General features: G+C 26.3%; 1 protein-coding gene across 1 annotated transcript; it reads right to left on the bottom strand.

The window, feature by feature from the left end:
* Positions 1-3,032: 3,032 nt before the first annotated feature.
* LOC136089877 (ATP-dependent DNA helicase PIF1-like) lies at positions 3,033-5,020 on the bottom strand. Its single transcript, XM_065815970.1, has 4 exons — positions 4,910-5,020; positions 3,862-4,008; positions 3,692-3,776; positions 3,033-3,604 (listed from the first exon to the last, which is right to left on the bottom strand). The coding sequence occupies exons 1-4, from the start codon at positions 5,018-5,020 to the stop codon at positions 3,033-3,035; spliced, it is 915 nt and encodes a 304-aa protein (XP_065672042.1).
* Between the last annotated feature and the right edge of the window lie 7,979 nt (positions 5,021-12,999).

Raw genomic sequence — 12,999 nt, 5'->3', positions numbered from 1 at the left:
GTGGCAGGTAGGTATTCAAATTTTTTCCACCATTTACAACAAATGTAAAACAAACTTGATACTTGAAATAAATCTTGTTTTATTTTTTCAGCATCATTATTGATTAAATAATTTTGAACGTGTCAAGGCAACATGAACAATTCTAAACGTCCTACTCTTTGAAACATGATATTAACAACTTGAATTTGTTTGTCGTTGTAAATACGAAATTCATTTTGATTTAATTTTTCTATTTCTTGAGGAGTCATGCGAGAAAATTTATTTTTATAAATATCAGTTTGACGTATTTTATCTGCAGGGTATCTACAAATAGAACATAAAGGATTTTCTTCTTGCCATAATGAATTTCTTTCTTCAGTTGATATATTTAAATTTTGAAAACGCGGTAAACATATTTCATATGCAAATCGAACCAAAGTATCTGCTAAAGCTATTATATCGTAAACTCGTAACTCCATTTTTAATTTTTATTATTTTCACGAGTCGAATTTAACTTTTCCCACAATATACGTCTGTGTGTTTTGTGAAGTAAAGAAACTCCTGGTTGAAAATAGGCAGGTAGACAGGTTAAAGAATTTCTTTCTAAACTTTCAATAGTATTTTCATAATAAAAAATCCATTGAGTGATCACGTGTCCTTGTTCATCCAAACTAAAACATTCTCTTACCAATGTTTCATGAATGCATTGAATGACAATGGAATGACAATGATAATTCAACTCAGATAAAGGTTTAACTTTGAAAGTTGCATTTTCATCAGACTTTTTAATGTTCGTTTCACAATCAAATGTCATTAAAAAAGGAAACAAGTTTCTACTTGTACACATAAACGAATTTTGTGGACGATAGTGACTAATGCAATCGCTGTATGTAAATTTGTCCGGTTTATAATAACCTTCACATTCGTGTGTCTCTGTAGTAAATTTTTGTCCACATTCTGAACAATGAAAAAGAACACGTGACTTGTTAGAAGAAAAATGTACAGTAGAAAATTTTTCATTCAACATGTTTATAGCATGAAAAGAATTGTTTTATTGAAAAATACAAATTTTTATAGTGTTGATTGTTTTTTTCCGTTGATTGGCTTTGTTTCTTTCCTCGTCATTAATAAAAACTCTTTGAGAATCTTGATCGCCTTTGGTAATGTTTGCACTTTCGTAGACCACTTTTAATAATTCTGTAAGAGTACTTTTATATTGTGATTTTAATTTAGAATGCAACAAACGAGATTTGCTATTACTTTTGTTAACGGCAAAAATTTTAATGTTAATACGATCAAAAGTATTTTCATAAGCAAAACAGTGACACAAATCAATCAAAGTTTGAAATGACATATTTTTAGATTTTTCTTTTAAATTTTGTAAAACGTTTTTCCAAGCCAGAATATTTTGCTCATCTTGATCTTCAAAAAGGAGTTGTAAAATATTTTCTTGTGAATATAAATCAGTCGCATTTTTTTCCAACACTTTTTTATTCCATTTTTTAATGGTGCACACATTCCATTGGCGAATCAACAAAGAGATTATAAAAGCAGAATAAAAATATAATCCTGGTTTAAACAAAATACTATAATCTAAAAACATTTTTCTTTTTTGTTCATAAGAGAGTTTAGTATAAGATAGTCCTTTTAGTGAATTTTGCCATTGTGTTATAAAATGAGGTCTATACCATTCACTAAACCATTCGTCTACATCAATTTCTTTGCTCCTTTTTTGTTGATTTTTATATGAAATTGATTTTTTTATTTTTTTTATAATATGATTTGTTTTCTTCGCTCTTCTTTTGTTGTTTTTTTAACAAAAGTAATTTTTTATTTTTTTCGTAATATGTTTTGTTGCGTTTCTTTTTTTGAATTTGTTCATCTACTTTGTTTCTTCGGTCTTCTTTTGTTGTTGTTTTAACAAAAGTATTTTTTTATTTTTTTTGTAATACGCTTTGTTGCGGTTTTTCTTTTTTTCAATTTCTTCATCTGTCATGATCATTTTTCTTTTAAAACCTGAATATTCAAAATATTGTAATTTCATCATTGATCTTTCTATTAAATTGGATAGAGTTTTAATTTTAATATTACATAATCGTATTATCTTCCTCCGCTATCGTTTTCTAAACATTAAAAACAGCTCGTACATTGGCATCTTGAATAAAACGTAAATTAGTCGGTCCTTCTAAAGGTTTTATAAAATAAATAGGTGAATTGTAACAACGTTTCATTATTTTACAACAGCCATTTTTAATAGATTTGCAGCACAAAGTAACAATATTAGAACCAATTAAGAAATTTTGAAACAAGTCAGCAAAATGAATTCTGTTTTTCATTTGTGTTTCAAACCCTTCCATTGTTTTTTGTTCTACGTGATAAACAATTTCATAAGGACTTTCAATTTCTGAATAAAGTTGTGATTCTTCCACAATATCTTCATCTTTATAATCATGTTTGATGTAAAAAAATTGTTCAGTATATATACTGTTATTACTAAATTTAGTTACCTCAGTTTGATATTCAAATTTCATATTTTATCTAAAAAAAAATTACAGGTATTTTTTATAAAATTCCAAAACATCAGAATCAACAGTGATACTTTTAAATATTTTTCGTAATTCTAATTTATTAATAATAATTATAAAAATATCATTAATATTACAAACTCGTGAAAAAGAAACATAATAAAGACTAATAATAAAAGCCTTTGAATTAAATTGAACAACTGCTTTATTCATTGTACTTCCTTGAGCTTTATGAACAGTAAAAGAAAAAGCTAATTTTAAAGGTAAACCAAATCTTGAGCCTACAACAGCATGAGAACAATCTAAAATCTCTTCTTTGACACATTCAATTTTGACTTCTTTTTTATTCATATTAACCCAAACAGCATTATTTTCTACTAAAATGACTGTACCAATAGTACCATTGCACAAACCTTCTTCCACATTAATATTTCTCACAAGCATAACAATAGCACTTATTTTAAGATAAACAGCTGCCGTAATTTGGAACGAACATTGTATCTTTCGATTTTTAATAACATCTTTAGCTTAAAACCAATACCCTTCTTGTTTTATAGTCTCCAATTTATTATTGTTATAAACATCAACTTCCATATTTCTAAAAGATAATCTTGTATATTTAGTGTTTAAATTTTCATCTTTTTCAAAACAACGCGGCATAAAATAATCAATAGTTTGGTCTGAAACTTGACCAAAACGTATTTCATTTAAAGCTCCAAAAAATTGCGCATCTTCTTTTTGTCTTAAGCATTCAGTTAAAACCAAAACTTCCGTCATGTATTGTTGCCATATTTTAGATTTAAAAACAAATTCTCCTTTGACAGGTGGCATTTGGAAAAAATCACCATAAGCAATAACTTGTATACCACCAAATAATTCATCATAACATTGTTTCATTTCACGAGCTATTAAATGTAATAAATCAAATGCTTGAGCGTTAATCATTGAAATTTTATCAATAATTAAAACATCAGTTTTCAACCACGTTTTTTTAATGTCAGGATGCATATGTCGTTTATAATAATCTAAACTTTTAACACCAGTTTCTTTACCAGCAAAAGCATGTATAGTGACACCATTTAATAAATGAGCTGCTTTTCCTGTACTTGTAGTAATATGTATTGTTTTATAAATTTGTATACTTTGAGCAATTTCTTTGACAATTTATCTTTTTTCACATCCAGTACCTCCAGTAATAAAAAAATTCTTTCCTTCATCAAGCCATTGAAGCGCTTTTTGTTGTTGTAAAGATAACATTTTCTTTTTATTTTGCTGAAAAAAAATAAATTTATTTTGAATATAAATGCATAATAGCATATTTTACAAAAAACATCATAAAAATAATGTTCTGCTCAACGAGTCTTTCCAGTTTACAAGATAAATCATCTGGTCCATGAACCAACAACAAAAACTTTGCAGCTAACACTTCATCTTCAGTCAATAGGATTTGTTTGATTAACAACTTGAGCAATTTTTTATTATCATTTTCTCTTATTTTATTCATCTAAAAAAAAGTTACTTGTAATTTACTTGATTAAAAAATTTTTCACACTATATAAAAAATAAATTTTTTTTTTCTGAACGTAAAATCTATTTTTATTGCTGCTTTAAGAAAATAAGATACTGAGACAAAGACAACAGATAATTCATTATTTGTTATCATTATCTCAGTGTCTTTATTTTATTCATCTAAAAAAAATTGACATTTTTTTAATTCAAAAAACATTTATCACTCTGACTGAAATAGATAAAGTAAAAAATAAATATGCTTTTATTATAAAAAAAGATTTTACATGTCCATATATAAAAAATGTTTATATTTCATTTCATAACCATTAATTTCTGAATGTATAATCGCTTTTTTGTTTATTTGACATTTAAAACACAAATTGTTATTTTGACATGGACATAATCCCAAACAAAGAATTTCGCTTTCATGATATTTCCTAGTCTATTTTAGCAAAACTTCTAACAACCCAATTTTTTTTGCTGGGTTAGGCTTAGGGTTAGGGTTAGGGTCAGGGGTCAGGGGTAAGGGTTAGGGTTAGGGTTATACACACATTTCACGTTTTTTACAAATAACATGGAGTAATGTTTCCATACATGCTATTTTTTTCGCAACTTTCTCTCATATTTCTGAATCATGTTGAGTTAAACCATATCCTGAAAACGCTGTTGCTGATAAACATTGTAATAAAATTTCTTTTTCAATTGCTAAGGTTTTTTCTTCTGAACAACTGATAACTCGTAATTCTTCTGGTTTGATTTGACGAATTTCTTTTACAAAATAAAATTTTTACAAATTCTTGTTGAGACATTTCTTGAGACATCTCCTTACGATTAAAATCTTCCAAACACCCCTATTTTTCAAACTCTTTACGAACATTATTGTAAATATCACTTGCCTTGAGTTCAAAGAGAAGAGGTGCAAGATCTATGTTCACAAATTTATCATTAACGATACCAAAACTTCCATCATCATTTTTAACAATTTCACCTTCATAAAATACATCCATTTTTTTATTATGTAACCTAAAAAAAATAATTACAAAAAATTTATTCATAATAAAGTATAATTTTCAAAAATTTCAAGTACAGTTTCTTTAATATTTTCTTCGTGAATATAACGATGAATGTAATCATAAGTTCCTTTGCAAGATTCACAAAGACTACAACCAGTACAATTTTCTTTTGGACAAGATTCAGATTGTTGCGTTAACATTCGTATTGTTTGACTTTCATCATAAATACCAGCTGATATTAATAAAAGTTGAGTGATTAATTTTTCAACTTGATTTTCAAAAGACATTTTTTATTATGCAATCTAAAAAATGCAATAAAAAAATAAAAAAAATAAATTATAAAATTTTTTTCTTTGGTTCGTTCATCACATAAACAATTTTAGCTTTTTGACAATTTGAGCATAGCTCTATATATCAAGATGTGGTTACTACAGGTGTCATAAAACTATTGGTTGCTCGCACTGTTATTTTTACCATTTTTTTTATTATGTAATCTAAAAAAAATTAAAAATATAATTTATCATCTTTACAATAAAAAAAATTTAAGAAGAAGAGTCGCTGCCATCAAGAAGTTTGTTTACATTATTCATTAATGTTTTAAGTTCAGATAACACGTCAGTTATTTCTTTAATACGTTTTTGACATTCCAAACAAAGAGTTTGGATTGTCAAACAGTTCTTCTTTTGTACCTGTTTCATTTTCCATTTTTTATTATGTAATCTAAAAAAAATAAAAAAATTTATTTACTCTAAATAAAAAGTACTCATATATTCCATCGTTTTTAAAAATGAACTCTGTAATTCCTCACGTACAAATAATACTTTTTCAATTTCACTCTGTAAATAAAAATATTTCATTATTTCTCTATTAAATTGAGGAACATTTTTTTCAATATAATCAAATATAACTTTGTCTCTCATTCTTTGTTTCTCATTCTTATAATCTATTTTTCTTTTCAAATACTCGATATCTTTTATGAATATAAATTACTAAAGTTTTTATTCTTTCTTTAAAACCATCTTTTTCAGCATCTTTTCGAATTAATTTATTCATTTCCTCATTGGCTTCCTTTACTCCATATCCATTCATATCCAAACTTTTATCAAAATGAACAGCATAACTACCATATTTAATAAAATATTTTACTTTTCGATATTCATAAGCGATATCAGCATTGTGTTTATCGAGCTTTAAGTAAATATTCGAAATATACTTTGCACAATCAAACTCGTGAAGAAACTCCATTTTTTTAATTAGTTAACCTAAAAAGTACAAAGTTTAAAGTACAAAAATTTAAAAAATACAAAGTTAAAAAAAATTTTACTCATTAAGAATATTTATAAAAGTAGTGATAAAATAATTTTTAATTGTTTTTTTTAACAAATATCTTTCTTCATGCTTTGAAATATAATGAAAAACTTTCATATCCACATTTGTTTTTATATAGGAGAACATCACTTCATCTCTTCATAAAAATTCCTCTTTTTCTTTTGTTACTATAAACTGATCATCTTCAATCGCAAGATTGAAAATGACAATCATTTGATTTATCAATTCTAGTAAAAAATTACGTAGATTTAGATAATTTTTTATCAGCTCATTATTTTTATTTATAATTTCTGTTATTTTTTCAAACTCTCCCAATATTCCATCTTGATGTTCATCTTTGGTTAAAAATTCTTCAATGATAACAAAATGAAAATAAAAAACAGGTGATAATTCTTCCAAAATCTTCCACAATTCCACTTCAGAATGATGTGGCTTGTAATATTTGGTAATCCATTGAATACGATCTTCAGTCCAGTTTTCATTATTCATTTTTTAATTAGTTGTCTAAAAAAATTACAATAAAAAAATTAGAAAAACAAAATACTATCATGAAAGTTAATACTTGTTAACATTGTTCTTTTTATCAAACTTCTAAAATAATTTCTCAATCATCTAATTAAACAGATAAATTATTAAAATTATATTCTAATTCGTGAGTATAAACAAAATGATTAAATTCAATATGATTATAACTAAAAGTTATTAATTCAGCCAAATTTGTTGCTATAAATTTTAAATTTGTTAAATAATTTTGAATACTATTATCCTCGTCACCTTGTATTAAAAAATTACTTAATTTTACATTTGATATATAAATTATTTTCAATTAAATAATTATTATTGTCTGCTTTTTTTATCAAGTTGCAATATCATAACCAACATTTTCTCCATCTTTAGCTGGTCGTTGAAAAGACACATTATTCTCAGTAATAAAACTTTTTTTCATTTGTTTACCATTAGGTCCACACAGTTTAAATGTAATGAAGTGATTTATAAAAGGCCATTTTAATATAGCATCATAAGGTGAGGATCTCATTATAATATACAATCCAATTTCTTCTTCGTCATGGCTATCACATTTTATATTGATATTCATTTTCATTAAAAATTGATAATTTTTATAATAAAATGGAACACTATAATAAACTTTGTCTTCATTTTTTAATTGCTCCTTAAAATTTTCCAAAATCCTTATCTTACAACCATGTCCATTATTATTGTGCATTTCTTCTAAAAGGGATACTCGAAAATATAAATTCGTTATTTTTTCATTATACAAACCATTGAATAAAAAACTCGGATTGTCAGTATAAATGGTAAATGAAGGTTTGCTATTTTCTGCAATTCTATCTGCCATAATTTTTACTAATCTAAAAAAAAATTTATACAATATAAAAATAATATTACAAAAAAATATATTTTCCAGTGGAACCAAACCCACCCTTTCTTTCTACATCTTTAATAATTGACATTTTCACTTCACGACAAACACATCCATCCATTTCTATTACATTTTTTATGGCTTTAAATATTTTCACAAATCCCATCTGAGCAACAGCATTTCCACGTTTAATAATAAAATCTTCTTTCGAATGATTCATCAATATGACTTTAATTTCATTTTTATAACCAACGTCTATTATTCCTGGAGCATTCAACACAACCACTCCATAATTAAAAGCCATACCTGATTTTGAGTATATGTGTCCTACTAAATCTGGTTCCATTAAATCAATATACACTCCGGTGCTTACTAAAGTACGTTGTTGTGGTTGAAGTATATAATCTTTTGTGCTTCTCAGATCAAAACAAGCACTTTCTTTTGTTTCATAAAAAGACTCTTGAGTATCTCTTATTTTAACCTTTTTATTCATCTAAAAAAATTTAAATACATACATTGTGTTTTTGTTCTAAAGAATAAACTACATGTTCTCTTTTTTCCTTATGAGAAACAATACAATTTTTACAAATTTACTTAATTTACAAAAAAAAACTATTAAAACAAATATATTTTACTACAAAGTTCACAGTGTCCAAACCAATAATAATAAAATTCAAACTGTTTTAAATCCTTTTTGTTTAATGGTCTATTAAAAAGTTCATTAATATAGGGCAATAAAGGCACACTAGTATTAAATTCAGTATCAATTCACATATTTTAAAATAAATCATCTATTTTTTTTACTAATTTTCTATCGTAATCTTCTACAACTGATGATTTTTCTAATTGAACACTACCATCAAAATGTTTGTATTTTAATTTTACAATTTCCATTCTTGTTCTTTTATAATATCTATTTTCTTCCTTTTCCATTTTTCTTTTAAACACATTTTTTATATCTCACTGTCTTTACCAGAAGATGTTGATGAGTTGAACAACTTTTTTTCCCCCTTTTTATATAAAATGGTAGTCATAACAACATAATCTCTATCATTAAAATAGAATTAAAGTATCAAAGTACAAAGTTTAAAGTACATCACACCACATTTTGAACTTTAAACTCTTCATAAGGAATTAACATTTTTTTTAAAAACTTGTTTAGTAATTGTTTTTTTTAATCTCTCTTTTCAACTCAAACAGTATAAAAGGAGATCATTTTAATTTAAAAATTTATTCAAAACACAACTAAACAAAAATATCTGAGTTTGAAAATGTTTATTGCAACGATAACACCTATGTCAAATTTGCAGAATTAGCCGCTGCTACTTTGTGGTTTATTGAATTTAAAGAAGAAAAAAATGTAAAAGATAAACAATATTCCACTGTTCCTCTCAAACCACTGGCACAATTTAACTATGTTAAAAAAGAATTGATTTACAAACCAAAAAATGAGGGCTGCGAAATCTTGTTACCATGGAAGTACAGAGATATGTGTGATCTCAACAAACGTACTATTTATTCAGATCCGAACTAAAATTAACAAAAGACGACAACAAATTTAAAATGTCCTAAGGCATAATGTGGTTTTTAAATTTAATCATAACAAAATGACCAAAAAAGTATTGAAAAGTTTGATGGATAGTATGCAAACAGCTCAAAACAGAGCCTATATGACAGTGGCTTACCCTAAAACCCTCATATTAAAATCAATCGAGTTTAACAGTTATCAGATTCGATTAGCAAAAGAAGATGATGAGATTCATGTTACAGAGTATGAAAGATTATTGGCTGTAGAACCGTCTTTCCAAAACACTATGAATAAAAATGGTGTCCCTAGAAATTATAATTAGAATTTGAAAAAAGCCTGTGCTGAGTTTGCTGAAAAAGAAGCGAGTGAAGCAAAAAAAGCCAAAGTCGAAGTAGCAGAAGTACTAGAAGAAGATGAAGAATAATTTTTTTTTGTAATTTTTGAAATTGAATTAAAAAAAACCTGTTTTATTAATAAAAAACTTGTTTTTTCTTATCTGTTTTCCTATTATAAAAAGTAAAAAAAATAAATTCTAGTTCATTTTTGAAAGAGAAAATGACTAGCAAACAACTCGACGAAAGTCTTATCAAAGCTCTTGAACTTTTTTATCCAGATAACGAATTACATCCTATGTTGTTTGAATTTCACCATTTAAATAACACCTTTGAAGAATGGCAAGATATTATATTTACTTATTTAAAAAATTTTAACTTGGAGTTGAACTTGGAAGAAGAAAAATACAAGGATTTGTATTATATCTTTATAGCTAAACACTATGAAAACTGGCTTCATTTGTTTGAAAAACCTTCTCGTCGTTATATGAATTTTGCAGAACAATCACCTTCATGGAGAACGAGCATGTTTAAAGTATGTCGCATAATAAACGGTGATTTTTTAAATATAACCAAAACAACAGTAGAAAAACAACACGAAGAACTAAAAAAAAACTAGAAGAGTTTATTAAAGTATATAAACTTTATTACAAATCAAAAAACATGGAAAAGCAATGCACTTCGTGGAAAAGCAAACTTAAACTGACTTTGAAGTATTATTTTTTGTTTCCTTATCTATCTAACAAATGGGAGTATGATAACTTGAAGAAAAATTGTAAAATAATGAAAAACATTTATCCTGCTTGTATGGACCAATCGCCTTGCTTTTTGTTCAACAATAAAGTTTTTCATAATGCCTATTACACCATTTATACGCCTGCTCCTATTTACGAATATTTTATAGAAAAAAAAAGTACACCGAGAAGGTGATAAAGTTTACATTTATAAAGCCTTTGAACGTTGTAATTTTCACGACTAAAGTTTAATAGAATGTTCCCTACTGCTCAATGGTTTTTTTTCTTTAAAAGAAACTTAAACATTTCAATGGTTCTATACAGAAAAGAAGACGATGTTTATAATTACAATAATAACGAAATAGTATCGAAACAAACTATACACAGAAACACTAATTATACCAAATATTATGTGACTGCAAAAGACGGATTATAGACATTTTTTTTTATTTTAATTTTTTTTTTCCATATCAAAAAGTTGATATACAAGTTTATTCATAAGAAATATATTGTCAAAACATTCACATTTGTCTTTATTTAAAACTTTCATACAGTACATATTATCTTTTATCAATTTGATAAATCCTTCATAGTCTTCAACACTTATATCTGTATAAACGAATCCGTTAATATAGTCTTCTAAATATAATGAAAACATATATGTTTTGTAGCAAGGACAATGCTCCAAATTGTGTGTTTTTGTAAAAGAATGTCGGAAATATTCCATACACAACGGTTCACTGATGACATATGTAGGCAGCTTATTCTTTTAATAAAGTAAATAAAAAAGTATAAAAAATCAATTTTTAAAAATTTTTTACATATTTTTTTTTTTATTAAAAATGAATCGCGTTGATAGCATCATTAAAAAACTTCACAACAATTGCGCAGTGTGCGCGCTAGATGAAGTGTCTCAAAGATATAAACATTATGAACACAAATCTGGAAATTCTTTACCCTCATCTGATCGTGTAGAAGATGAACATTTTACTGATAAAAAATCATATGATTTTTTACAAAATGTACTCGATTCTAAAAGAATAGCATTAAATTCTTACAGTATTGAAAAATGTTTTAAAAACAGTCAATTTAATAATTTACTCGAAAATCCTCAACTTTGTCCTATTCATCACAACCACTTTGATGATTTAAAAGAACAACTAGGTGATAACTATATAGCTGAACTCTATAAAGCCAAGCTTACTGTTTTGCTACTAGACAGAGATATAACCCCTACTATGGATCAAACAGATGGTGATCAAACAGACGGTTTCGTGGATACGTTTACTACAAAAGTAATACCTACCGTCTCTTCTTTGATAGAAAAACTAGATGGAGCTTTAAAAAAGAAATATGTTAAAAGAAACATTGAAGGAATTATAAAAGAAGGAACCAGCGATAAAATAACTTTATTTGTTAATATATTACACGCTATTGTAACTATATTTATTACGAGTTTTTTTAGTTTAGAAAAAGAAGAAGAATAAAATGGCCACTGATGAATCTTTGTCTCGTTTTTTTAAAAATTCAGAATTTAAAAATTATTTTATAGGAGTATATGCTTTTGATCAGTTGAGTCAAACAAAAACTCATATTCATATTATTAATCAAATGAAAAAAAATGGTTCTTTTATCATTTACAACAATGAAACCAAAAAAGAAGCAGGTTAACATCGGAGAGTGTTAATGAAAATAGACAAGGGTCATTTTTTTTGTTTTGATAGTTTAGGAGAAGAAAGTGTATTACAACAAATTCCAAAACATTTAAGATTTAATAAATATTTGTTTGAAGCAGTAGAAGAAGTAAATAGCAATATACAAATCAACACTATTAATATAAACTTCAATGAAGTTGAAATTAATTCCTATATACGACAATCAAATCATTTTCGTACAGAATAGACAGCAGAGAATTGCGAATTTTATTGGTTTATCAAATTTATTTTAAAATATAGTGAAATCACTGGCAATTAAAACGTATTTTTTTTCATAAAATAAATTTCCTTTTCAATTGAATGATAGTAGTTCATGTGGAGCATTTGCTGCTTATTTTGTAGCTCTAGTCTTTCGCAGTGAAAATGTATTATATACTGATCAAATTTATTTACCTTCATTGTGCAGACTGTTAAACCATTATTTTTATGAAGTAACAACTCTTCTTGCTTCTGCACAAGTTCAAATAAATCTCTATTCAATTTTTCAATTTATTAAAAAAGAACTCTTTCCACACCTTGATAACACTGCCAAAAAACTGTTTGAAAAAGACATGCAATTGCATTTATATATGAGAAAACAGGAAAATCTGGAAAGAGATCTATTGTCTATGAAAACAAAACAAATTCCTCTGAATTATGATATTTATGAAAAGCAAATATTGGCTCAAAATGCTATCAAAAGATTTTTAAAAGATGCAGGATTCTTAAGAACAAATTATGAAGCTACGTGGGACAAATTATCTGTATTGGATATTTAGGCTGATCCATCTGTGATGAACGAGGAAAATATTTATTGCATGATCCAAACTGAAATGGATAGGGTTTATGCAAACAATTACACACGCTTAAAGACAGCCAATCAATTTTTAGATGTTTTTATTGATGAGCGCATGACTAAAAAAGAAATAAAAAGGTAGATAGCTCTGAATTTAATATAAACAAACATGAAGAGGT

Source organism: Hydra vulgaris, chromosome 13, assembly GCF_038396675.1.
Source record: "Hydra vulgaris chromosome 13, alternate assembly HydraT2T_AEP".
Lineage (NCBI taxonomy): Eukaryota > Metazoa > Cnidaria > Hydrozoa > Anthoathecata > Hydridae > Hydra > Hydra vulgaris.
The sequence above is the reverse complement of the archived record's forward strand: the minus strand, read 5'-3'. Positions and strand labels throughout refer to the sequence as shown.